Source organism: Eptesicus fuscus, chromosome 2 (genome assembly GCF_027574615.1).
Source record: "Eptesicus fuscus isolate TK198812 chromosome 2, DD_ASM_mEF_20220401, whole genome shotgun sequence".
Classification (NCBI taxonomy): Eukaryota; Metazoa; Chordata; class Mammalia; order Chiroptera; family Vespertilionidae; genus Eptesicus; species Eptesicus fuscus.
Window position 1 is genome coordinate 17,801,242 of NC_072474.1, and position 27,294 is coordinate 17,828,535.

The 27,294-nt window shown below is 40.3% G+C and overlaps 1 protein-coding gene across 3 annotated transcripts in view; it reads left to right on the plus strand.

The window, feature by feature from the left end:
• ARHGAP21 (Rho GTPase activating protein 21) overlaps positions 1 to 27,294 on the plus strand; it is a 147,594-nt gene that overhangs the window by 43,450 nt on the left and 76,850 nt on the right. For all 3 annotated transcript variants that reach the window (XM_054725712.1, XM_054725724.1, XM_054725718.1), the window contains exons 3-4: positions 17,571 to 17,750; positions 20,043 to 20,067. In XM_054725712.1, the coding sequence (XP_054581687.1) occupies positions 17,571 to 17,750; positions 20,043 to 20,067 (205 nt within the window). The remainder of the gene's footprint in view (positions 1 to 17,570; positions 17,751 to 20,042; positions 20,068 to 27,294) is intronic.

Below are 27,294 nucleotides of genomic sequence, written 5' to 3' on the forward strand. Positions count from 1 at the left end.
TTCATTGTATGACATTTGACTTTTTATGGACATACGACTTATTTCCAACTTTTGGCCATCTATATCTAGAAAAGCCTAAGCGACCGAACGACCGGTGGACCGGTCACTATGACATGCACTGACCACTACAGGGCAGATGCTCAATGCAGGAGCTGCCCCTGGGTGGTCAGTGTGCTCCCGCTCAGCTGACTGACGGGTGCCAGACACAGGGTTCACAGCTGGCCGCTGCAGCCCGGAGCCCGCAGCGGAGCGCCAGCGGGCCTACTGAGCAGCAGACAGGCACAATGGGGCTGGGATGAGCAGGAGCAGCGGGCAGGAGCGGCAGGCAGCATTGGACTGCCAGTTTCGGCCCAATCCCCACAGGCTACGCCGAGGGACCCCACCAGTGCATGAATCCGCCGTGTACCAGGCCTCTAGTTACAAATGATGCTGCTGTGAATATTTTGCACATGGCTTTATACATATTTATTTATTTCTATTGAGTATATACCTAGTTGTGGAGTTACTGGAATGCAGGATATTCACATTTTATGGACAAACTTTAACAGATACTACCAAGCAAACTTTAACAGATACTATGTTTTTAAAAGTGGTTGCACCAATTTATAATTCCATCATCAGTATTAGAGAATTCTTATTACTCTACATCCTTGCCAATAATTGATTACCAGCTTTAAAAAATTATATTAGCCACTTTGGTGTGTAAACCTTTACCTTATGGTTTTAATTTGCCTGATGACTAATGAGATTGGGCATCTTTTCTTATACTTCTTTGCCTTTTGCATTTCCTCTTTTGTGAAGTGTCTGTTCACATCTTTGGCCCATCATTCACTAGCTGTAAGAACTTGGGTAAGTTGACTACTTTCTAGGAGTACAGTATTAAAAATCCATAAAATAGGAATAATGTAATCTAATTTTCAGTTTCCGTGAGTAGTCTCTATTTGAGTAACCAAAGCAAGTTAAATCAACACCAGGCCTTCATTTTTCAGAAGTCCTTAAGAAATGCTTATTAAATATTTCCTGTATTGAAGACATCTACTTAAAAGATAAAGATTTTTAACCCTTTGCACTCGCTTGCTTTTTTCTCGATTCCTGCTACTGATGCTAACCGTGTTGAGTCACACTTGACATCCAAGTGCAAAAGGTTAAAGATAGAAGGTCCAGAGAATGAGTGGAATAGCTATGCTAAAATGGATGTAGGAAAATCAAATTTCAAAAAAAATAAGACTAGTTTATAAGAAGATATTCATGTTTCTACCTGTGGATATTATAATTTTTTAATGAAAATTTGAATTCTACAACATCATCACTATCATCACAAAAATCTGGAAATTGATTTGGGAGTTGATCCACCAGCTAGTGCTTAAAGAAATGCCCATGACATTCAATGTAACCATAAACATTAGCCTTATATAACCAAAGCAAAGGAGAGTAAAGGGATATAAAAAGCCCTTTTTAAAAATATATAATTCCCGCCCTAGCCGGTTTGGCTCAGTGGATAGGGCTTAGGCCTGTGGACCAAAGGGTCAGGGTTCAATTCTGGTCAAGGGCACGTAACTCTGTTGCAGGCTCCTTCCTGGCCCGGGCCCTGGTCGGGGCTCGTGCAGAAGGCAACCAATTGATGTGTTTCTCTCACATTGATATTTCTCTGTCTTTCCCTCTCTCTTCCACTCTCTCTAAAAATCAACGGAATCCTCGGGTGAGGATTAGGGGGGAGAAAAAATAAATACATATGTATATCTATAATAATCTATAATAATAACAGCATAATATGCAAATTGACTGAACCACCGAACAGCAGAATGACCGTCCGGATGACCTTCGGATGACCATGCTATGACACGCACTGGTGCCAGGCCAGCCAAGGTGGGTGCGATGTGCTTGGTCAGGGGGCCCCGCCATTGCCCCATGATCACCCCAAAGAGGGAGGCCCAGGCCACCGGCTGGTGGGGCAATCAATCGAGGAGAGGGGGGCTCCGCCATCGCCCCAAAGAGGGAGGCCTAGGCCACCCTCTGTGCGGCGATCGATAGCGGAGCCCCGGCTGGGTAGGCAGGGCCTCCCTCTGCTGGGTGATCCATCGTGGAGCCCCGTGATAGATCACCCCACAGAGGGAGGCCCAGGCCCCTGGCCAGCGATTGTACCCATGCCTGTCGCCCACAGAGGGAGACAGTAGTGGCGGGGGAAGGGGGGCAGTGCTGCACAGATGGCAAGCAGTGGCAGCAGTGGGGGTGGGGCCAGCTGCCAGCAGCGGGGGAAGGAAAGCTCCTATAATCCCTGATTGCCGGCCAGGCCTAGGGACCCTACCTGAGGGGTCCTGGATTTCGAGAGGGTGCAGGCCGGGCTGAGGAACCCCCTTCCCTCTCCTCCCCCCTCCCCGCCCCGTGTACAAATTTTGTGCACCGGGCCTCTAGTATATATATAAAATTCCCTTTGGCTGTTCAATTTGATTGGAACAATTAATGTTCCTTATTTGTAACTTATACATTTTTAGTAAAATTTATGGTATGTTGGATTTGTATTTTTATGAGTATTGTATGTACTTTATAATACTTTAATGGATATAATACTTGTATAATACTTGTATAATACTCAGCTGGTGTATTTATGCTTATTTTAAAGTCGTAACAGTTTGCACTTGTAAATGGTTTTAGAGGTTTCTAATTATTAGCTTTGCTTTTCTGATATAATTTGAATAATTTCTGTTTTAATCAATTAAGGCATTTTCTCTATGTAAAAATACGTTAATGTTGAAAGGCAATGTATTTATAGAGCATAAATTATGGAGTGATTAAAATAATTTATTGCTTTCCAAAAGACTTCAATCCCAGGGTTTCTTTACATAGTAAGCACTACAATACCTTTAAAATGTGTATACAATACTTTTTGATATTTAATCATAACTTTTCATGAATAAATTATAATGACCCCCCGCATTGGGAATTTTATATTTAGCTGGGGTTTTGAAATGAATAAAACACAGTTGAGTTCAACCTAGAGACAGTGTGCATTTGAAAGGGCATAAATGGATGGTGCATTACCACATTAGAAATTGGATGGCAGCCCATCTCCAAGCCCTGTCTCCCCCCAGGGACTGTGGATGTTGTTAGCTCACTTCATATCATTTGTCTTTGCTGGACAGGGACCTACTCTGGTGTCTCTGCCTGAAGTTAGGGTGTATCCTGGTGCTCAGACTGATCTCAGTGTGAGAGTTTGGCCTTCCTTGTTTGGGGGGCTTATTGTCTTTCTCCAATATCTTCCCCAGGTGGTCACCTCTGAGTTCCTTATATTTTAAGTTCTCTTTCCAGTTCCCAGAGACTATCTGTATAGTATTTTTTTCTGTATTATGGTCTTTAAGAATTGGATATTCCATGCAGAAATGGTTAGCCTCACTAATGAAAAAAAAATTAAAATAATAAGAACCATTTTTCATCTTAGCATACTTGTAGATAGCCTCTATAGTTTAGGCTAGTGAAATTGAGTGATTTATTCACAGTTGCCAATGTAGTATCATTGATAATCTAAAATTTACTTAGATTTGGAAAACTTACTTGTATATATACTTATGAGTCTCTGTTTTTCTAGATCATTACAATGTTTTTTTAAAAAAGGTATGATATGAGTCTGACCTTCTGTACCTATATCTTCTCTAGCCTGTATGCATGCTAAGTATTGCTCATGTCTGCTCAGAGGGGACTGCATTACTAGAATGAACTGAAATGTATGTTTGACTCTAGATAGATGATAGATAGATAGATAGATAGATAGATAGATAGATAGATAGATAGATGATAGATAGATAGATAGATAGATTGATTGATTTCAGAAAGGAAGGGAGAGGGAGAGAGAGATAGAAACATCAACGATGAGAGAGAATCATTGATGGGCTGCATCCTGCACACCCCCTACCCAGGCATGTGCCCTGACTGAGAATTGTGATCTCCTGGTTCATAGGTCAGTGCTCAACCATTGAGACACACTGGCCAGACTGTATGTTTGACTCTTAATTTGGAGATTCCTGTGTACCCAAAGGAGAGGGAGATCATTGCTTTTAACCTAAAAATACAATCTGTTTTCTGATTCAGAGTAAACAAGATTTTATTCATATCCAAAAAAGGTAGCTTCTGAAAATAACTATTATATTAACTGGTAATAGAGCTTCTATATAAGAAAATATGTAAAAACTAGACATCAGCAGCAGAAAGATCCATATCAACAGTCAACTTAGATGAAAGGTGTTATAAATGAATTTCCAAGTCAATAATATACTTAAATGTTAAGGGTTATCTTTTTAAAAATTAAATTCAAGTGTTTAATTTGAAATATTTTGGACTGAAGTCATCTAGATTTTTCAATTTCAAGTCATCAGAGTGTTAGAACTTCTTTGGTCATTTTTCATGACTTAAGTATTAAAATATCCACTGACAACCAGAATTCTTAGAAAAATCCATCTAGATATTCAACATCAAAGTAGTTCCAATTGTTATCAACTTGGAGTAGACAAAAACAAAAAAAAAACACACAAAAAACAACAACACCCAAATCTTTTAGAAACTTCATAAGCTGCAAGTCAAGAATTGCCATGTATGTTTAGTATATAAAAAGACTTTATTTAAGAGTCTTTTAATTCAAACAAATAAACCTTTTAATAAAAAACATATTTCCACTTGTGCCAAAATATTTTGCAAAGAAATGTCCCATTAAAGAAACTCAATATGTGAGGATTAATTTCTATAAGATTAATTCTCAGTGGCATTAGGACTATGGAGAAAGTAGCTTAAATATAAGCAATATGTAAATGTTTAAAATCATATTATTATTTCCTTTCCACTGATGGCATAGAACAGACTGAACAGCTAGCTGTATCATTTACTAGCTGTATCTTTTTGACAAATTGCTCAATCACTATGAGCCCATTTCTCTTTTAGATGTACCTAAAAATCTAGTAAAAAGTTTTATGGATGTTCAAGATTTTATCTTTCCTCAGTTGAAACTGTATTTTATACACTATTCTCCTGAGATATGAAAAGTGTTATAATCTATTTTTTTAATTTATTGGGGTGACATTGGTTAATATCATACAGGTTTCAGGTATGGGTTTCTATGTAACAAGATCTGTATATTGCACTGTGTGCCCACCACTCAAAGTCAAATCTTCTCCTGTCACCATATATTAGGACCTCCTTATCCACCACTCCCTTCCCTCTGGAAATCACCACTCCGCTGTTTGTGTTCATGAGTTTCAGTTTTATGTCCCACATATGAGTGAAATCATATGGTTCTTAGCCTTTTCTGACTGACTCATTTCACTTAGCATAATATTCTCAAGGTCCATCTATGTTGTTGCAAATGGCAGTATTTCATCCTTTCTTATGGCTGATTAGTATTCCATTGTTAATATGTAGCACATTTTCTTTATCTAGTTCTCTGTTGTAGGGCATTTTGGTTGTTTTCATGTGGCCACCATGAATAATGCTGCAATGAACATAGGGGTGCATATATCTTTGTGAATACATGTTTTTGAGTTTTTTAGGTATATACTAAGGAAGAGGATTGCTGGGTCCTATGGTACCTCTATTCTTAATTTTTTGAGGAATCACCAGACCGTTTTCCATAGTGGTTATACAAGTCTACATTCCCACCAGCAGTGAATGAGGGTTCCTTATTCTCCACAACCTCTCCAACACTTGTTGTTGCTTGTCTTGTTGATAGTGGCCACTCTAATAGGTGTGAAGTGGTATCTCACTGTAAGTTTTGATTTGCATTTCCCTAATTGCTAGTGAGGTTGAGCATCTTTTCATATATCCTTGACCATTTGTATGTTTTCTTGGGAGAGGTGTCTGTTCAAGTCCTCTGCCCATTTTTTGATTGGGTTGTTTATTTATTTGGTGTTGAGTTTTATGAGTTCTCTACATACTTTGGAAATTAAAACTTTGTTGGAGCTAATGTTTGCAAATATCATCTCCCACCTAATTGGCTGCCTTTTTTGTTTTGTTTTCAGTTTCTTTTGCTGTGCAGAAGCTTTTTGGTTTGATATAGTCCCATTCATTTATTTTTGCCTTTACTTCCCTTGCCTTTGGGGTCAAGTTCATAAAATGTTCTTGTGACCAAGGTCCATAAGTTTGGTATCTATATTTTCTTCTATGTAACTTATTGTTTTTGGAATTATATTTACGGCTTTGATCCACCTTGAATTAATTTTTGTACATGGGGACAAACTAATCTAGTTTCATTCTTTTGCATGTGGCTTTCCAGTTTTCCCAGCACCATTTATTGAAGAGACTATCTTTACTCCATTGTGTGTTTCTGCCTCTGTTGTTGAAAATTATCTGTCCGTATACATGTGATTTTATATTTGGGCTCTCTGTTTTGTCCCACTGATCTGTGTGTCTGTTTCTTTGCCAATACCGTGCTGTTTTGATTATTGTAGTTCTGTAGTATAATTTGAAGTTAGGTAGTGTGATACCTCCAGCTTCGTTTTTTTCCTCGGGATTGCTTTGGCTATTTTTGGGGTCTTTCGTGGTTCCATACAAATCTGATGATTTCTTGTGTCTTTAAAAAATAACATTGGGATTTTGATGGGGATTGCATTAAATCTGTATATTGCTTTGGGTAATATGGTCATTTTAACTATGTTGATTCTTCTAACCCATGAATATGGTATATTTTTCCATTTTGTTGTGTCTTTTTCAATCTCTTAATAATGCTTTGTAATTTTCAGTATATAGGTCATTCACATTCTTTGTTAAGTTTATTCATAGGTATATTATTATAATCTATTTTTGAAATAAGCCTTTATGTATTGTTGACCTCTGTGTTTTTTTAAATTTAATTTTTATGTAGTGCTTACTATGTGTGATATACTGTTTTAAATACTTTACAAACTTTAATTCATTTAATCTTTATAGGAAACATATGAAATATGAACTGTAATTATCATCCTCATAGTAAAGATGAGGAACTGAGGTACAGATGTGTTAAGGAACTTGACCAAGGTCCACAGCTGGTGAATGAAAGATCCAGACCCACGTAGTTTAGCTCCAGAGTCCATGCTCTCCCCACTGTGCATACAATCTCCTCAGGTAATAAAGGAAAAAACCATGAGCCAGATGACAGGCATAACTATGATAGTCAATAATTTAACTATTTAAAAGAAAAAAAGTCCCTAAGGGCTCACACTTTCAGATCCTGTGTGGTGTTTTCTCAGGAAATAACACTTAAAAGGTGTTGCATCACCATGATAAAGTCTGGCCCTAAAATAAGGAAGAAAACCTTACTTTCAGCAACTGGTACTACTAATATTATGTAATAAATATTATATAACAAGGTATTTTCAAAGAATCCATAGGAGTAGGGCTCATAATCTTAGTATATGATGGAATCAATATAATACCTTCTTATGCTCCCTCATGAATGATTCCTGGAATATACTAGGAATCTATTTGCATTCTACTTAAAAGTACAACTAATTATAAATGATAGCTTAGAGGCTATATATTTATGTGTATATGGGCATTTTTCCCAACTCATGTTTACTTTTGTGACAGCCTGTGTCTTTCACCTCCGGCTGACATTTAGAGTTTGTACTTTTTACCTATGAGTTTGTTTTTTAAACATCTTAACTGAAGTGTAATTTACATACCATACAATTCACCCATTGTTTATTTGAGTGTAGTAAATTTACACAGTTGTGGAACTTTCATTACAATCAGCTTTTAGAACATTCCCAGGAGGGTCCTCATTGCCAGTTTGCATTCCTATCTGTGAGGTTTTTATTACTTTCATTGTTATAAAATTAGTGTTTTCCCCTTATGCATTCTCACACTCCTGTTTTAGGTTGCTTTGTCTAGTTATTTTATCTAATTATTATGGAGTTAGGTTTTATCCTTTATTTTGGTTTCTTTAATCTTGAGTTATTATTCAATCAAGTGACCTTGTTATGAAGACTTTCAAGGGAATCAAATGACAGTTCTTAGTCCACAAGAATTTAACTGCTGTTATTCAAGTCACTTCTTGGCTTCTTGCATTCTGATGCTGATGTACATGGATTGGTGTTCATGGTGGGGAGGTGTGACCCATGTAGGGAGTATGTGTTAAGGTCTCTTCTCAAGTAAAGAAATCTGGACTGCAGCGTCCCTCCCTGTGTGCCTGCAGTTTGCTCTTGTTAGAAATCCAGTAGATCAAAAGGCTCTGTGGGTAAGTGGAAGGAGTGAAGAAGGCACACGTGTGTTTTTTCTTTTCATCGTCTCTTCTTATGTAGAAAGAAGTATTACCCTCCCTTCTTTCCTCTAGGGAAAAGTGAGGAGACTAGAGAGGATTCAATGTGTTACTCTGGGTAGGATGGAATAATTGAAACAACTGAGCCGAGATATGTTGCATTAAAAAAATCTTAATATGCCCTGGCTGGTAGCTCAGAGGTTAGAGCGTCAGCCTATGCACTAAAGGTTCATGGGTTCTATTCCCAGTCAAGGATATGTACCTGGGTTGCTGGTTAGATCCCCGGCCTGGTTGGGGTGTATGTGGGCAGCAACCAATCAGTGTGTCTTTTTTGTATTGATGTCTCTCGCTGTCCCTCTTCCTCTCTCCCTTCCTCTCTCTAAAAAATCAATGGAAAAAAATATCCTCGAATGAGGATTAACAACAACAAAAATCTTAACCTTAGTTTGCAGGGAGCAGAGAAAGAACTTGCTTAATCTTCATCCCATCTTCTCTATTTTTGTAAAGAGCTTACCAGAACAAGACACAGTAGGCTCATTTCAGAATCTTGAAGCATGAAACCATGATCCCAGAGAGTTATCTATCTGATTCAAGGGAACAGAATAGGAAACTTGAATATATTTGGGAGCTGTGAGGCTAAGACATAATAATACATTAGAAATAAATTTAATACGTGTAACATTTTTATAGTGCTAAAATTTGAGTCGTGCAGAAAAATAACAATTAAAAAAATAAATGAGATCAAAGAGCAAATGGGGGAAGAATCTATGCAGACTACAGAATAGATGATGAAAAATAGGGGAAATATTCTCAGGGAAATAGTTTCAGATTCAGAAAACAATGATTTTAATTCTTGCCCTGAGGCTAGCCTGCAATAATCTCGAATAAATCTCTTAACTGCTCTGAGCCTCAGTTTCCTCAGGTATAATATTAAGGGCTCACTTATATTGACTATATCCTAAAGATTCTTTGTGATTTAAAATTTCACATGCTACTAATACTAAGCACATGAAAAGATGTTTATCCTTAGCCATTAGGGAAATGCAAATTATAATCACAATAAGCTACACACCTATCACAATGGCTAAAATAAAAAGCAATGACAGTGCCAAATGCTGTTGAGGATGCACAGAAAAATGGACTGGATCAGCTGTATATGGCTAGTGGGAATGCAAAGTTGTACAACTGTTTTGGGAAAAATTGGCAGTTTCTTACAAAACCAAACATGCAATTACTATACAGCTCAGCAATTGCACTCTTGGACATTTATCCTAGAGAAATGGAAATATGTTCTCACAAAAACTTGTACATAAATGTTTATAACACATTTCTTCATAATAGCCCAAAACTGCAACAACCCCAATGTCTTTAAAACAAACTGTGATACATTCATTTCATGGAGTACTACTCAGCAATAAAAAACAAATAAAGCATGCAACAACGTGGATGAATCTCCAGAGAATTATGCTGAGTGGGAAAACAAAAACCAATCTCAAATCTTTACTGACTGTATAGCTCCCCTTATATAACATTCTTGAAATGACAAAAATGATAGAAAGATGGTATAGATTAGTGGTTGCCTAGGATTAGGGACTGGATGAGAGGTAAAAGGAAAGAGTAAGTGTGGCCATAAATGGACAACAAGAGAGACCCTTGTGCTGATGGAACTGTTGTTCTGTATCTTGATGGTGGTGGATAGACAAATCTATCCATGTGATAGAAACTGCATAGCATAACCCTGGCCGGTGTGGCTTAGCTGGTTGGAGCATCATTCTGTATACCAGGAGGCTTCAGGTTCTATTCCCTGTCAGGGCATATACCTAAATCTCGGATTTGATCCCCGGTCGGGGCACTTACAGAAGGCAATCGATTGATGTTTCCCTCTCACATGGATCTCTCTCGCTCTCTCTCTCTCTCTCTCTCTCCTCTCTCTCTCTCTCTCTCTCTCCTCCTCCTCCTCCTCCCTCCCTTCTCCCTCCCTCCCTCCCTCCCTCCTTTTCTCCCCCTTTCATTTCTCTAATCCCACCCGCCCCAAAAAAAACCCAAAATGCACAAAAAACCTACATAGCATAAACATACAAACATATCCATGAACACAAGTAAAACTGCTAAAATCTGAGTAAGATGGATGGATTGTATCTATGTCAATATCCAGGATATGATATTGTACTATAGTTTTCTATGGTGTTACTATTACGGAAATTGCATAAAGATTACATGAGGTCCCTCTATATTATTTTTTACAACTACATGTAAATCCATAATTATCTCAAAATAAGAAACTTAATTTAAAAAAACACACAAAATAAACAGTGCATATTTCATTCACCCTTGCTTCAGGAGCATCCAATGTGTGGAACTGTGTTGAGTCCATAGTATGTGCTCAATAAATATTTATTTACTGACTGAATGAATGGAGAGGGGGTGAGTAGAGAAGAGAGTGAGAGCACACGTATAAAATGATTCTCTCATTTGGATCACAAAAGAGAGAGCGTCATCAGTCACTACTTAAAGCTTAACGAAACTATTTGGGTAATTAAGCCTAGAAAAATAACCTTTATCCTACAAATTCTACCTGATCATATTATCATTGTTGCAGTTCCAGTCTCAGCTTGAATCTCCGATGATGATGTTTGGTGTTATGCTCTCTCACCCTCCCACCAGTTCTCTAGTCCTCAAACCCAGAAGAAGGATAAACTAAAATGCATTTATAATAGTTTCAAATATACAGAGTCTCCATAGATGCCTTGAGAGTCTTGATTATAGGTCTTGTAGTATCAATACTCCAATTTTGTTCTTTTTCAAATTTGTTTACTATTTAGGTTTCTTTTCATTTTAAAATGAAGTTTAGAGAGAGCTTGCCAATTTCTCCACAAAAGTTTCCTAGGATTTTGATTGGGGTTCATCGCATCTATATATCAGTTTGGTAGCATTGAGATTGTAATGATACTGAGCCTTCTGAACTGTGTACGTGGCATTTCCATTTATTCAGATATGCTTTATATCTCTCAGCAGTGTTTTGGACTTTACGTTTCCAGGTCTTGCAGGTCTTTTGGCAGATGTATCCCTAAGTATTTAATATTTTAAATGGTATATACTTAAAGTATTTTCAGTTTTCACTTATTGTTAGTAGTAGAAATGCTGTTGCTTTTGTATATCATGTTACTTTCATTCACATTGCATTGAATAGAACTCAATCAAACTGCCTCTACTGTAAGTTTGGGGGATGATACTAGATAGCTGTCTTCCCAAAAAGAAAATAAAATAAAATTGATAAGTCACTAATTAGTAACAGCCAAATACTGACTATATGATGAAAATGCTCAGGATTTAAAAGTCTTTGGAATTTACTTTCTTCACAGTGTAATGTATTTTATATCACACAAAAATTGCTTTCATGAGCATTTTTAAGTTTTAGCACCTTCATATGAAGCAAATCACTGTGGAGGAATATGATTCACTAGTGAAACATCTATATATATAAAGAGGTAATATGCTAATTGGTCCTAATGGTGTCCCAGTCAGAACCGGTTAAAGGTGCGCATGCACAGGAGCTGGTGAGCGGGGACAGGGGCGGGGACTTGTGCCACTGGAACATGAGGCTGGAGTGGGGGCATCAGGATGGGCCGTGGCAGCCCCACCCCGGCGGAAGCACATGCAGGCCCGCAGCACTGCCCGGCCTGGAGCGGGGAATCAGGATGGGGGCAGGGCCTCGGTGGAAAGCTCTCAGCACTCCTGCTCCAGGGTCTGAAGCCACAGAGAGGAAGGGAGAGTACATAGGCATTTAGGGGGTTTAGGCCAGGAGGGGAGTGCAGATAGGCAGTTAGGGGGATCAGGCCAGGAGGGGAGAGCAGATAGGCAATTAGGGGATCAGACAAGGTGGGGAGAGCAGTTAGGGCCATCAGGTTGGCAGAAGAGCAGTTGGGGGCATCAGGCAGACAGGCAGGTGAGTACGTAGGAGCCAGTGGTTCTGGATTGTGAGAGGGATCCCAGATTGGAGAGGGTGCAGACCAGGCTGAGGGACCACCCCCCCCCCCCCCCCCCCCGCCAAGGACTCCCCCACCCCTGTGCACGAATTTTGTGCACCAGGCCACTAGTCCTATCTAATAAAAGGGTAATATGCAAATTAACTGTCACTGCATCACAAATATGGCGGTGCCCATAGCAGCCAGGGCGGAGGGAGGGAGGCGCCTCTGGGGGCGATGCGAGTCCAGCATCCTGCGACCTGGCCACATGGAGGGAGGGAGGGGCCTCTGGGGGTGCTGCGAGCCCAGCGTCCCGTGCCCCAGCCACACGGAGGGAGGAAGGGAGGGGCCTCTGGCCAGAGGCCGGGGCACGGGACGCTGGCGTCATTGCAGGCCAGGCTGAGGGACCCCCCCAACCCCTCCCTGTGCACGAATGTCTTGCACCGGGCCTCTAGTCTATACTAATAAAAGGGTAATATGCTAATTAGGGCAGATGTATTCCGGACGTCCATCCAGACAAAGCCACAGCGGCTGCGAGGCCCGGGGCTCAGACAGCCATGAGCTCTGGTGGCTGCGAGGCCTGTGGCTTAGGCAGCCGTGAGCCCCGGCAGCTACAAGGCCTGGACTCAGGCAGCCATATGCCCCAGTGGCTGTGAGGCCTGGGGCTCAGGCAGCCGTGAGACCCGGCAGCTACAAGGCCTGGGGCTCAGGCCTCGCAGCCGCCGCGGCCAGCCGTAGCAGCAGCAGCTGGGTGATGGGGGTGGTGCCTTCCCCTGATCAGCCTGGATGCCTCCCACAGAGGGAGGCAAGACCCATGGGGAGCAGGCCTAAGCTGTCAGTATGACATCCCCTGAGAGCTCCCGGACTGTGAGAGGGGGCAGGCTGGGCTGAGGGACGCCCCCCTCCCCAGTGCACGAATTTTCGTGCACCGGGCCTCTAGTAATAAATATAACAGAATCAAGCATGTACAAGTATTTGCCATTTGATAAAGGTGACATTTCAAAATTACTGAGATGAACTTGGGTGTTTGTAATTCAATACAAATCTTAGCAGCAATGCATACATACTAACTCTGAGATACCTATTAGATTGGAGAGATTTTGGGACTAAAGGTAAAAATTGAGGAGTCATTTATAGATGGTATTTAGTGCATGAGACTGAAATCTCCAAAACACAGGCTGGAGCCCTGAGTCCTAGGTACACCTAAGGTCAGTTTAGCAGATGAAGACGTAGTGAAGGAGACAGAAGAAGGAACCCATGAGGTAGGAGGAAAATAAGTGTGGGAAGTCAGGAGGAGAAAATCTTTCAAGGAGGGAGTGATCCTTGTGCCAACATATAAATCAAAGATTAAAACGGAGAATCGACTATTCACTTTAGCCATGTGGAGGTGACCTTGACAAAAGCAGTTTCAGGGAGTTATGGAGTCAGAAGGCTGATTTAAGGGGATTCAAGAGAAAACAGGAGGAAAAGAATTGGAGATAGTGACTGTAGACAACTTTCAGGGAGTTTTGTTCTAAAGAAAGGCAGACAAACATAACTGGGAGAGGGCTGTGTGGTCAAGAGAGGATTTGATTTTTTTTGTTTTAAGATGAAAGAACTTACAAAATGTGCACTAGTATATGCTGATGGGAATGATATAGTAAAGAGGAACTACATGACACAAAAGAGACAGTGGAGAATTGCTGGAATTGTATCTTTGAAAAGTGATAGGGAATGGAATCTACTATCCTATAAGTGGTGGGGTCTTAGAAGGATGGACAGATCAGCCGTTGTAATGGGAGGGAAGACAAGAGAACAAGAGCAAAGTTGCAGGTGGGTAAATGCACAGTCAATTAAGTTGTCATATTATTATAATTATACTAGGGGCCTGGTGCACGAAATTCGTGCACGGAGGGCGGGGGTCCGTCAGCCCAGCCTTCACCCTCTCCAATCGGACATCCCTCTTACAATCTGGGACTGCTGGCTTCTAACCACTCACCTGCCTGCCTGCCTGATCACCCCTAACTGCCTCTGCCTGCCTGCCTGATTGCCCCTAACTGCCCTCCCCTGCCAGCCTGATCTCACCCCCAACTGCCTCTGCCTGCCTGATCACCCCTAACTGCCCTCCCTGGCTGGCCTGATCTCGCCCCCAAGTACCCTCCTCTGCTGGCCTGGTTGTGCCCAACTAACCTCCCCTGTCGGCCTGATCTTGCCCCCAACAGCCCTCCCCTGCCGTCCTGATGTCGCTCCTAGCTGCCCTCCCCTGCTGGCCTGATCGCCCCTAACTGCCTCTGCCTGCCTTATTGTCCCTAACTGCCCTCCCCTGCCAACCTGATCTCACCCCCAACTGCCCGCCCCTGCCGGCCTGGTTGCCCTCCCCTGCCGGCCTGATCGCCCCTAACTGCCTCTGCCTCGGCCCCCAACACCACGGCTTTGTCTAGAACAGTGATGGCGAACCTATGACACGCGTGTCAGCACTGACACGCGTAGCCATTTCTGATGACACGCGGCTGCTGAGGCGGCCGCATGCCGAGGATGAAACATTTGCGAAATAATGTTTTTTCCTCAAAGTGACACACTACCCGAGTTATGCTCAGTTTTTTGGCGAAGTTTGACACACCAAGCTCAAAAGGTTGCCCATCACTGGTCTAGAAGGAAGTCAGACGTCCGGAAGATGGCCAGTCGACCCGGTCTAATTAGTATATTACCCTTTTAGTAGTATAGATAGATTGTATAGGATAGGATTGCTTAAATGGGGGCGGGGGGGGGGCAGCGGGGAAGAGCCCTTTTCAGCAGGAGGGGTTGCTCTTGGCAGACAAAAACACATAATCTCTATATCTGGACTGATGGCCAGCCATATGCACTATACTACCAAACCGGTCATGAAAAAATTGAACTGCTTTCTTGCACCTTACACCAAACAGCTGTTGCCCTTAAAACCCCTCCTCAGCTTCCACTTTAGGTTCTGCCTTCACAGTTCACCCAGGTTAGGTTCTGATTGGTCAGTTTCTATGCCAGTCAGCGTCTCTGGGCCTGATCAAAGAGGCGGGGCTGATCAGCAGCCCCCAAGGAGGCCCAAAGAGAAACAGAGGCACAGCTGCTGGTGAAGCCGGGAGAGAAAGAGAGGCAACGGCTGATCAACAGCTGCCACAGAGGCTGGGGATCAGACCCTGCCTCTCTCTCTGCAGGCCTCTCTCTGGGCCTGATCCACAGCCCCCTCGGCAGTCAGTGCTGCGCTGACACCGGCTGCAGTCAGTGCTGGGTCGCCACGGCAACCCAGCACTGACTTGCAGTGTTCGGTCGAGCCTTGGTCGTTATGGACCCTGGCTCTTTATATATATAGATTATTACTAGAGGCTCAGTGCATGAAATTAGTGCATGGGTAAGGTCCAATAAATTAGTGCATGGGCCATCAGGGCCAATCAGGGCCTTCCAGCTGCTGGCCAGGGCCTTCCTTCATTCTGTGCCACCCCCTGGTGGTCAGCACATGTCATAGTGAGGGGTCAAACTTCCAGTCAGTCAAACTCCTGAGGGGACGATTTGCATATTAGCCTTTTATTATATAGGAGGATTATCATTATTTTTAATCCTCACCCAGGTTATGGTTTTTTTTTAAATTCATTTTTGAGAGAGAGAGAGAGAGAGAGAGAGAGAGAAAGAAACATCAATTGGTTGTCTCCCTGATGCACCCGGACCGGGGATCCAACCTGCAACCTGAGTATGTGCCCTGACCAGGAATGGAACCCGCAACTGAGCCACCCAGCCAGGGCAGGTTGTTGTCTTATTGCTTGTTTTTTTCAGTGTAATAGAAAGCAGGGTCGTCAGCTACAAGTGAGAACAGGGAAGGAGGGGTGAATTAGTCATTGAAGATGAATGGACTGGAGAGAATTACCATGGACAGACAACAGTAAAGACTCTCTCTTGCCTTGGCTCAGTTGGTTGGAGCATCCCATAAAAGGTTCGGGTTTGATTACCGGTCAAGACACATACCTAGGTTGTGGGTTCGATCCCCAGTTTGGGAGTGTACAGAAGGCAACCCATCAGTATTCCTCCCTCCCTCCCTCCCTCCCTCCCTCCCCTCACACCCCTTCCTTCTGTCCCTAAAGTCAATAGAAACATATCCTTGGGTGAGGATTAAAAAAAAAACAAAAAAACTCTCTTGAGGTTAGTGGTTATGAACTTAGAGTGAAAATAGCCTGGTTTTTGTTTTTTTTCCACTTGTGTTCAACTTCATAGATGCAGGCCCAGAGTAGGCATTATTGAATTATCTAGGTTAGATGATTTTGAGCAAGTCAGAGAAAGGCAAAGGAGTGAATTGAAGCTGGCTTAAGAGCAAAGTGAGTACATGGGGTGGTAAGGGACAGGGAAACAGTGGCAGGGTCAGCTCAGATTGAAGAATTGTGAGGATTGGGGTATGAGAGGGAATCAAGAATGGAACCTTGATTTGAAGTTGTGAATGGTTTTCAGCCATCTATACTAATAACAGGCTAATATGCAAATGGTCGTCACACCATCATGCTGTAACAACCGATCAGCAGGAACTTGAGGCTGTGTCCCCCACCTGGCACCGGGCTGGGGCACCTGAGGCTGTGCCCCCCCAACCGGCGGGGTCTGACGGGGGTGAGGCCGGGGCTGGCCGGGTCTGTGTCTCGCACGATTTTGAGGTGTGTGTGGATGGGCGGGGACTTGACTCTGACTCCCGCCTCGCACCCCAGACTCCTGACAGGAGGGAGATTTTCATATACATTTTACTAATTTTCTTTCATCTCTGACACTTCTATTATAGAGAAAGGGCAAATAGCAATATTAAAATATTTCCTCTAATTAATTCCCTTTTCATGTGTATGAATTTCATGCACCGGGCCACTAGTAACCAGATAAAAGTCAAGAGTGGAAGAGAAGAGATCAAGGAATTGTAAGGCCAAGCTAGTTAAAGGACATCTGTGTGGATACTGACGTTATGCTCAGAATCTGAAGGCCGTATCTATTATTTTCTAATATTCTTTGTGGCTGTGGGATGATCTGATAACAGTTTTAGTATTCCTACTTGGTGTGAGGTTCATGTCTCTTCTTTCAGTTTCTGTTCTTAGTCCTTAGTGCGCTAATGATTTTCTTGGTGTTATCTTTCATTTCTTCTATTGAATTTAAATTTTACCTCTTAAATTTCTGATTTCCATGAGTTCTGTCTTACTTCTGATTAACTTTTCATAGCATCCCTTTATAAAAATCATTTGGTTTTTGATGATCTGTGTGATTTGTGCTAATACATATAGTTCATGCATTAGAATATGGTTCTTTTTCTCCAGTAAGATCATATCTGCACTTAGGTAATATATTTTTGCATGTAATTTTTTCTAAATGAGGAAGTATATTGTGTTAGTAATTAACATTTTAATATCTTTCCATTTTAGGTGTCAAAAAATAAAGATGGAAAAGAACAAAGTGAAACTGTATCACCATCCGAAGACGAAGCATTCTCCTGGCCAGGTCCCAAAACAGTTATGTTGAAAAGAACATCTCAAGGCTTTGGTTTTACATTAAGGCATTTTATTGTTTATCCCCCAGAGTCTGCAATTCAATTTTCATATAAGGTAAGAAATGTAGTTAAAGTCACTTGAAACAAAAGCAAAGCTATTCCCGTTTCCTTCTTATCTTCTCATCCCCCTTCCCACCTTCTGAAGTGTTATATTTTCACTTTTATTATATTCTTTCAGATATTTTTCTATCTTCTAGAACAGAAATTTTAATCTCTGAAAGGTTATACTGATTATTAACTCCAAATCTATTTTGCTAGGACTTCTAATTCCAGATTATTCTATTTTTTCTAATAGTAGCTATTTTTCTACTATCTAGAAAGGTGTGGTGGATTTTCTGGGCAGAGAATGCAGAGGCAATACTTGGTTAAAATGTTCTGGCAGTTACAAAAAGTTATTGGGATTAGAATAATACATGACTTTCAGATATGCAATATAATGATAAGTCATAATCTGAAAACCTAGCTTCTTACAGGGTGAATTACATTCCCATGCTTCAGGGTAGAGTAGTAGCATGGTCTCATAAGGGGCAGCATGGGATAATTATAATACAGCCAACACACTGGGTACTCGCTGTGTGTTCTTTATTATTCATTATGAGCATTATCTCACTTCGTTATTAGCCTACATAACATCTGGAAACTGATCTGAGTCACATTATGAGTAAGTCCTGGACCTAGGATTTTAGCTTGCCAACATGAATGTCTGATTCTTACTTATTATACAACAGTGTAAGGAAATAAGAAATTTAGAAAAGTTGTGAGACCTAGGCCAAGCCAATTAACTTCTTTTGGCTTCTCCACTTCCATTTTAATTTGAGGGAATGGAATTAGAAGATTAGAAAACCCTTTCTAATTCAAAATTTCTATGACTCTTCGGCTGTCTTTTAAAGCATGGTGTGAATAGTTTTTAAGGGTTATGAATAAGTGCTATTTTTGGAATTAAAATTTACCAATTTGGGGTTCCTGAAATGTCTATAAAACTGCTGACCGGGATTTTCTAAGAATCTACTTTATCCTAAAGTGTCTAGCTTAGTATTCCTTATTTCTATTATTGGAGAATACTTCTAGAAGTTTTAGTAGCACAATATAATTGTTAACAGCATTGTCATTGAAGTCAAAAGAGCCTGGGTTTGAGTCCCATCTCTGCCCCTTGTTGTTAGGCTCTGCGATCTTGGGGAAGTTACCTAACAGACAATAACAGTGCCTTTCTCACAGGTTGTAGTGTTGCTTAAATGATACAATATATGTAAAACACTTAGTCCAGGAATTTGTATAGAATAATTGCTCAGTAAACTAGTTTTTAATGCTATTATTATTTAACACAGATGTTCTTGCAAATAGGTCTGTCTTGTAAAGTTTACATGGAAAATACATATTGAAATCTTTTCCTTTTTAATTATGAAATTTTATCCATTCACTTCGAAGGAGTTTTTAAAAAAATTCCTATTGTATAGCTTTTAGAAAATATGCAATTAATACAACATTATCCTTATTATGTTACTTAGCTGACAAGCTTACCAGTCTCAGAACGGAGCTTATAACCAGAACAAAATATATATACAGGGTGGGGCAAAAGTAGGTTTACAGTTGTTTATATAGAAAATAATAAAATAATGAATAATAATGCAAGAATAAACTTTGTGTATTGCGTACTCACAACTGTAAACCTACTTTTTTCTCACCCTGTACATTTAAACAGCCAAATAAAGGTCAAAAGTTATATAATAAATTATCAGTCCTTCACTTTGTTTCTACAGTAGATTATAGCTTTCATATGACAGCGTTTCAACAAATATTTGAATAAATGTACATTTATACTAGTTTTTAAAAGTTGCTTTTCTGATTTCCCAGCTAGAGGTGGATACATAGCAGCAGGACAGCCTGGTAGCAATGAATAAAACCAAATCTCAAAATTGAATAGAAGAAATTAAATATATAGCATTTTGGAGCTACTCAGTTTATACAAGACAGTTCTGTCCCCTGTAATAGCCCCTGAAGGCACATTTTATTAGAGTATATAGCACAGTAAGTGAGGGCCAGCCTGGCCCTCTCTCCCGAGTTCTAGGTTCTTCTATCCAGCTGCCTACTTTTGACACCTGCACTGTGGGAATCTCCACACTCATTGTCAAAAACTGAACTCCCGATGTCTTCCCTCCAGATTGGCTTCACCCATAGTCTTCCGTTTCTGTTTATGAAGACTCCAACCTTCTGGCAAAAGGCACTGTTAATGAGATTGTAATGGGCACATTTTGGGGAGGGCAGTTTAAATTGGATTGAGCCTTGCTGTGATTTCACTAGAGTTTATAAATATGGTTTCATATATGGATATATATGTTTTATTTTGTAGGATGAAGAAAATGGCAACAGAGGAGGTATGCTATAAAAGTTTAAATTTTTCTCTGAATGTTTTTCTACTCATTTCTTTCTGTCTTTAAGTAATATTATATAAGATGATACAGTTTTTGGAATTCAAATATATAACAATTCTTAAATATGAGAGTCATAGAAATTAAATATTTTTCCTGTAGATTTCAAAGTTTTATGAATCATTGTCTCATCATAATTTGAACAAGTAATGATTTTATTGTTAATTATCTATATTATAAAAGGCCTGTGGTCCTAACGCCGTAACGACCAAAGACTGCTGCGGGTGGGCGGGGCTGCGAGCATGGTGAGGCCGGGCGGGTGGTGGGGCCGCACGATTTCATGCCCTGAGCTTCTAGTATATTAGTATTTGGAGGAGGAATATATCATATGATTCTGAGGAAAGTAATTCTGAGATTGTTATTCAATTAGTAATCTTTAACTTAGTGGTTCTTTTAGGTAAGAAATACTGCCTGTTTACTAGATTTATTGACTCAAATACTGAAGAGTAGAGTATTTTGTTGGATTTAACCCTTTGCACTCGCTTGCTTTTTTCTCAATTCCTTTATTCTAATGCTAATCGTGTTGAGTCACACTCGACATCCGAATGCAAAAGGTTAAATAATATATTTAATGAGCTTTAAAGGAGAATCAGGCTGGGGATAGAATTATTTCTTAATAATTCCCATTTACTTTTAATTTTATATGAACTTTAATGAGTTAAAATTTATACACAATAAAATGCTTCATTTTAAAAACTTTATTTTAGACTTTAAAAAATGTTGCTGGAATAGTACAGAGAGTTTTCATGTATAACTTCCTCTAATGTTAAAAATTTATATTACCCCTAGAGGCCCGGTGCACGAAATTCGTGTATGGGGGTTGTCCCTCAGCCCAGCCTGCACCCTCTCCAATCTAGGACGTCCCTCTCACAATCCAGGACTGCTGGCTCCCAACTGCTCGCCTGCCTGCCTTTCTGATTGCCCCTAACTGCTTCTGCCTACCAGCCTGATCACCCCCTAACCACTCCCCTGCCAGCCTGGTGCCCCCCAACTGCTCTCCCCCCCTGCAGGCCTGGCACCCCTAACTGCCCTCCCTTGCAGGCCTGGTCACCCCTAACTGCCCTTCCCTGCAGGCCCGGTCAACCCCCAACTTCCCTCCCCTCTGCCGGCCTGGTCACCGCTAACTGCCTTCCCCTGCAGGCTTGATCTCCCCCAACTGCCCTCCCTTGCAGGCCTGGTCCCTCCCAACTGCTCTCCCCTGCTGGCCATCTTGTGGTGGCCATCTTGTGTCCACATGGGGGCAGGATCTTTGACCACATGGGGGCAGCCATCTTGTGTGTTGGAGTGATGGTCAATCTGCATATTACTCTTTTATTAGATAGGATAGAGGCCTGGTGCATGGGTGGGGGTCAGCTGGTTTGCCCTGAAGGGTGTCCCGGATCAGGGTGGGGGTTCCCTTGGGGCGTGGGGTGGCCTAGGCGTGGGGCCTGTGGCAGTTTGCAGGCCGGCCACGCCCCCCGGTGACCCAAGCTGAGGCCCTGGTATCTGGGATTTATGTATCTTCTACAATTGAAACTTTATAGCCTGGAGTGGAGCCAAGCCTTCTGCTCGCTTCATGGCGGCAGCCATTTCTCTTGGGATTTATGTATCTTCTATAATTGAAACTTTGTAGCCTGGAGTGGAGGCCTAGGCTGGCCAGGGCTGCAGAAGCTTGGCTTCCTCCATCGCCGGGGGCAACCCTAGCCTCCTGCTCTCTCCAGCTCCGTGGCTGCCGCCATTTTTGTTGGGATTTATTTATCTTCTATCATTGAAACTTTGTAACATTGAGTGGAGGTCTAGGCCAGCAAGGGCAGGCGGAAAGCTTGGCTTCCTCCATTGCCGGGGAAACCAAGCCTCCCTCCTGCTTTCCATGGCCACAGCCATCTTGGTTGGGTTTATTTGCATATTTGCTCCTGATTGGCTGGTGGGCGTGGCTTGTGGGTGTAGTGGAGGTATGGTCAATTTGCATATTACTCTTTTATTAGGTAGGATGGTATAATTAACAAAACTAAGAAATTGGCATTGGTATGATAAATTACAGACTTTATTTGGATTTTTACCAGTTTTCTACTAGTGTCCTTTTCTGTTCCAGGATTTCTTGTTGCATTCACTTGTCATGTCCCCTTAGGCTCCCCTGAGCCTCATCTTTCCGATGTCATGCCCTTGATACTTTTGCAGAGTACTGGTCAGGTATTTTGTAGGATGTTCTTCAATTTGGGTTTGTCTGATGTTTTCTCATCATTACTTTGAAGTTATACATTTTTAGCAAGGATGCATTTGCACTTATTTTAAGTGTATAGTATTTTGATAATGCATAAATTATGAAATCACCATTCCTATCAAGATGATGATATCAAAAAGAACTTTTCCATCTTTCCATAAAGTTGCCTTGGGCCCCTTTGCTATCAGCACTCTGCTGGCTCTAGACAATCCTTAATCTGCTTTCTGTCACTGTAGATTAGTTTGCCCCTTCTAGAATTTTTTTATGTATGGAATAATACAATTGGTACTCTTGTGCCTTTTACTTGGCATAATATTGTTGAGATTCACTTCATTCTATGTATAGGTACAAATAATATTATCTTTTATTGCTGAGTAGTTTTCCCTTGTGTGGATAATACCACCAATTGTTTATCCACTCACCTGGTGATGAAACTTTGTAATACTGATACCAGATTTAAAATCTAGGAATGGTTATGTTAAGGTTAAAATGAGAGGAAATCGTTTCTTTCAGCACTATCAAAAGTCATCTGAGAGTGTAGGGCAGGTGGGACCCTTCATAGTTGTCACTGTTGTGCAAGATGGGCCACGCCTGTGTCACCATATGTCATGCACCAGGGCTCAAGATGAGTTCCAAATGTTACTTGGCATGGATTAGAAGTGGGCGTTAGTGGGAAAAGGGGAAATTTGCACAGCCAGCATCAGCAAGAGAAAGGGGACATGGGTTTTCTATCTTCCCATCGTCCTGCAGGATAATGTACTGATGCCTGGACAACCTTCTGGACACATAACATCTAGAATTCATAGTTATAAAACTTTACACAGATGCTTATATATCTGACAGAGCTCACTAGAGTGAATGGATTTAGTTGTATGGCTTGACTGGAGATAATAGATGCAAACATGTGCAATGGATCACTAAAAGATCCAGGTTTAACACAAGGAGATTTGGAGGAATGTGATAAAGTGAGCCTGAAGGGGGTTATCTGCTGGAGAGTATAAGAGTTTAATACCTATTTTATTTATTTATACTTAATCTCATTCTAAAGAGGGTTTGTGTTCAGATGCAGAAATATATGTATTACAGTAAGATGAAAATAAGTTCATGGTAAAAAGAATGAATCAAACATATATTCGGGAGATTTAGTACATGTAAATGCGTGCTGTGGATTCTACACTGTTACCAAAGATGGGCTCTAAATTTGCTTTTGAGCTTTTCCAGTGGACAAAAAAAAAAAAAAGAAAATATGATTAGGTAAGGATTCACATTGTCCAGAAGAAAATAACATTCTGTTTGCACTGAGGTCTGAGATAGATTTCTCCTATGGGAAACAGTAATGCAGTAGATGTATCCTCAATACCATTCCTTCATATGGCTGTTTGTTTGTTTTTTAACAGATCCTTCAATGTAACCTGATTTCAGTACCCCAAGGTCCAGTTCAGTTTAAAGGGCTTCTCAACTGGAGACAGTTTTGCTCTTGAGGGGATGCGTGACAACATCTGTAGACATTTTTGGTTGTCACAATTGGGGGAAGGTGCTATGCTGCTGGCATCTAGCAGGCCAGGGATAGTGCACGCCCTACAATGCACAGGGCAGCACCCCACAACAAAGAACTATTTGACCCAAAATGTGAATAGTGCTGCTGTTGAGAAGCCCCGGATTACAGTGATGGACACCAAAACTGTGTGGTCGAGCCGTACAGGTCTCCAAGAGTCTGGCTTGATCCAGTGACAATATTCAGACCATTTAGAAGAACAGATACATACTCAAGACTACATCTTCAGTGATCTTTTATGAGTATTATCCCTTACAACTGAATTTCTATCTGAATTGAGTTACTGATATAGTTTGGGGCTAAATTATCTGGCATTGCCTGTTGTTGGTGAAGGAATAATCATGAGTAAGGAAAAGGCTACATTTTAAGAAATATATAGAGTCAATATAATAACAACTGGAAGACAATTGAAATGTAATAAAATGTTAACATTAGGGATATAACTGATTGAAGGAGAAAATAATAATAGGGTAGGTTAACAAAAAATTACAATCAATAATTTAAAAGACTAGAAGAGGAATTAAAATAAACACAACAAAATTAAGGCTTTAAAATAAGAGAAATACAAATTTAAGCATCTTACCTCCTGGCAAAGCAAAGGCTCGTCAAAAGTAAGATCCTTATGAAGTCCAGAACATTGTGCATTTTCTTTTAAGGAGAATGTTTGAAAAGGCATAGGAGTACCTAAAGAAGTTGTTTTGGGGACTTTAGCTATATTAGGCATCATAATATATGTTATTACCCAACTTAGTCATCACTATAATGCTGTGAGATGTGAGACATTATTCCCATTTTTGTAGATGAGGAAACAGGCTGAAAAAGATTTTTTGAAGACACTTGTCCAAGACCACATGGTTAAGTGACAGAGCTTTGTATGCCCAAATCAGGTGTGTCTAACTTTGAAATCTATCTTCCTTTAACTCTGCTATCTTACTTTGTTGACTTATTATTTTTTTAATATATTTTATTGATTTTTTACAGAGAGGAAGGGAGAGAGATAGAGAGTTAGAAACATCGATGAGAGAGAAACATCCATCAGCTGCCTTCTGCACAACCCCTACTGGGGATGTGCCCACAACCAAGGTACATGCCCTTGACCGGAATCAAACCTGGTACCTTTCAGTCCGCAGGCCGACGCTCTATCCACTGAGCCAAACCGGTTAGGGCTGTTGACTTATTTTTAAGTCTCCTTCATTTACTTAATTTTGTTTCAAAAATGTCTTTAAAAATAGTTTGACTTATGTAGAGTCAACAATTAGTAAGAAAATATAGGAGGGTATGTTTAGAATGTTATGAAATTAACACTAAAATCTCTCTGCTTTATGAAAGTTAAAAACAAGGAAACTTGATCCATATTTGTGAATACCTAAGGACAAGTCACATAACAGTCAGGGATATCCCAAGTTTAGAGACCTTGAACATTTTCTAGCAACAACCATTACTTGTTCCTCAGTTCGGAATACCTGGCTAGCAGTGGGCCTGGGAAGGAAGTTAAACGGGATTAGGAATCACTAGTGCTCTGTCTGTCTTTGTCCTCCAGGACCAGGCTTGCTCTTGTTACATCAATCGGTAGTTGGGAGGTCAGAGACTAGCGCACAGAGGCCTACTTAGTTTAAGTATAGTACTCGTAATACCATTCCAACAAAACTGACCAATCACCAGGACATACTCGATATGAAAAAAAGCTTCTGACTTCTGAACAGTTCTTAATAGATAAGTTTTTAGAGTGCAATCTATTTAGAGACAGACTGCATATAATTTATTATGTTAATTGAACTGAATTTTGATTTTATAATCTCACTTCCTTTTAAAATGTATTTTCAAGCATATTGAGATTATGAAATCCTTTTATGTGAGTTTTGTTCTAATTAAATAGAATCCCAGCATCCAGTGTAATGATCTGAGTTAAAGCCTAGAACCACTGGAGAGAAAGTAATTGCCAGAATTCAAACTCCTAAGAGCTCCTGTTATAATGCCAGAATTCTAAAACAGTTCAAAGTTTTTATTTTGGTGTTCTTTCCTTTATTAATAGAGTGGAATCTCTTTGGCATTTAATTTTCTGATTATTTTCCTTACCCAGTTTTTCATTCTATTATGTATTTTATATCCTATATAACTTTTTTTTTTATTTTTTATTTTTTGTTGGTTAGTTTTTTGTACTGTAATGAAAATAACATTTACAAGAAAAAGGCCATTAAGGTAGAAAAATATTTTTTGGTGATGATAGTTGCTTGTGGATAATTGCTATTTGTTGACATCCTGTTGTCCTTAACTGTTTGGAACAGATATTCATAAATAATCAAGATAAAAATAATTAAAAGGTTGTAATTACTATTATTTATCTTCTTCCATGAGTAAAAATTTTCTCCAATTTAGTTGTAGGGATATTTCCAGTGTTCTAAAACAGCTATTTTCAACCTTTTTCATCTCATGGCACATATAAACTAATTACTAAAATTCTGGGGCACACCAAAAAATGTTATATATTTTGCCAATCTGACAAAAAAAAAAATAGGTATAATTTTGATTCATTGATATCAGATGGCTAGTGTTGTGTTGGCTGTTATTTTTTTATTTGACAATCTAAGAGAGAAGAGGTCAGTGCCCCTGACTATAAGTAGGTTTTAAAAATTCTTGCAGCACACCAGTTGAAAATCACTGTTCTAAAATGTTATATCACGCATTAGTAGAAACAAAAAGTAACTGGGAATTCTATAAATTTTCTCAGCAGTAAAAATTTATATTTTGTAATTGCATCCTTTTCCTGACTCAAGACCTCTGTAGCCTGTTAGAGTTTTCTGATAACCAAGGCTCTTTTAGTGGCAGGAAATAGAAACTCCCTCAGACCACCTCAGGAAAGATGTGTTAATTCTAAAAACCAACAGGGCAGCTCCAAATTCAAAGTCAAGTGTTATCCGAGACCCAGGAAACCACAGCATTGGAACCTGAAAAGCTACTAAATACAGAGTAACAACAACAAAATCTTGGCTCTTATCTTTCAAAGACTCAGACTCCTGTATTTATGGGGTGACTAGAATGACTTTCACAGTTAATTTTGATTTTGCATGATTTTCTCCTGAGCTGACTTCTGTATAAGTTACAACCCTTATTATATATCTCTTTTCCTTCCTCTCTCATTATAATACTTCTGAATTCCTGAGAGAGAAATCTAATTGGCCCACTTCATTTTATACCAGCTGTACAGGTCAAATGTTCTTCATTTTAATGAAGAGGAAATTCTGTTAAGCTGAGAAAATTTGGTGTATTTTAAGCTGTTAATTTCCATTAACATTGAAAATCTATTCCCTCAAATTAATATAACATAAAATATGGACATAAAATTTTGTTGTAAGAAGCTATTCTCATGGTGGGCAGGTTTAAGGTCTGTGGTGCAGTGGTGTGGTGTCAGGAGCATGCT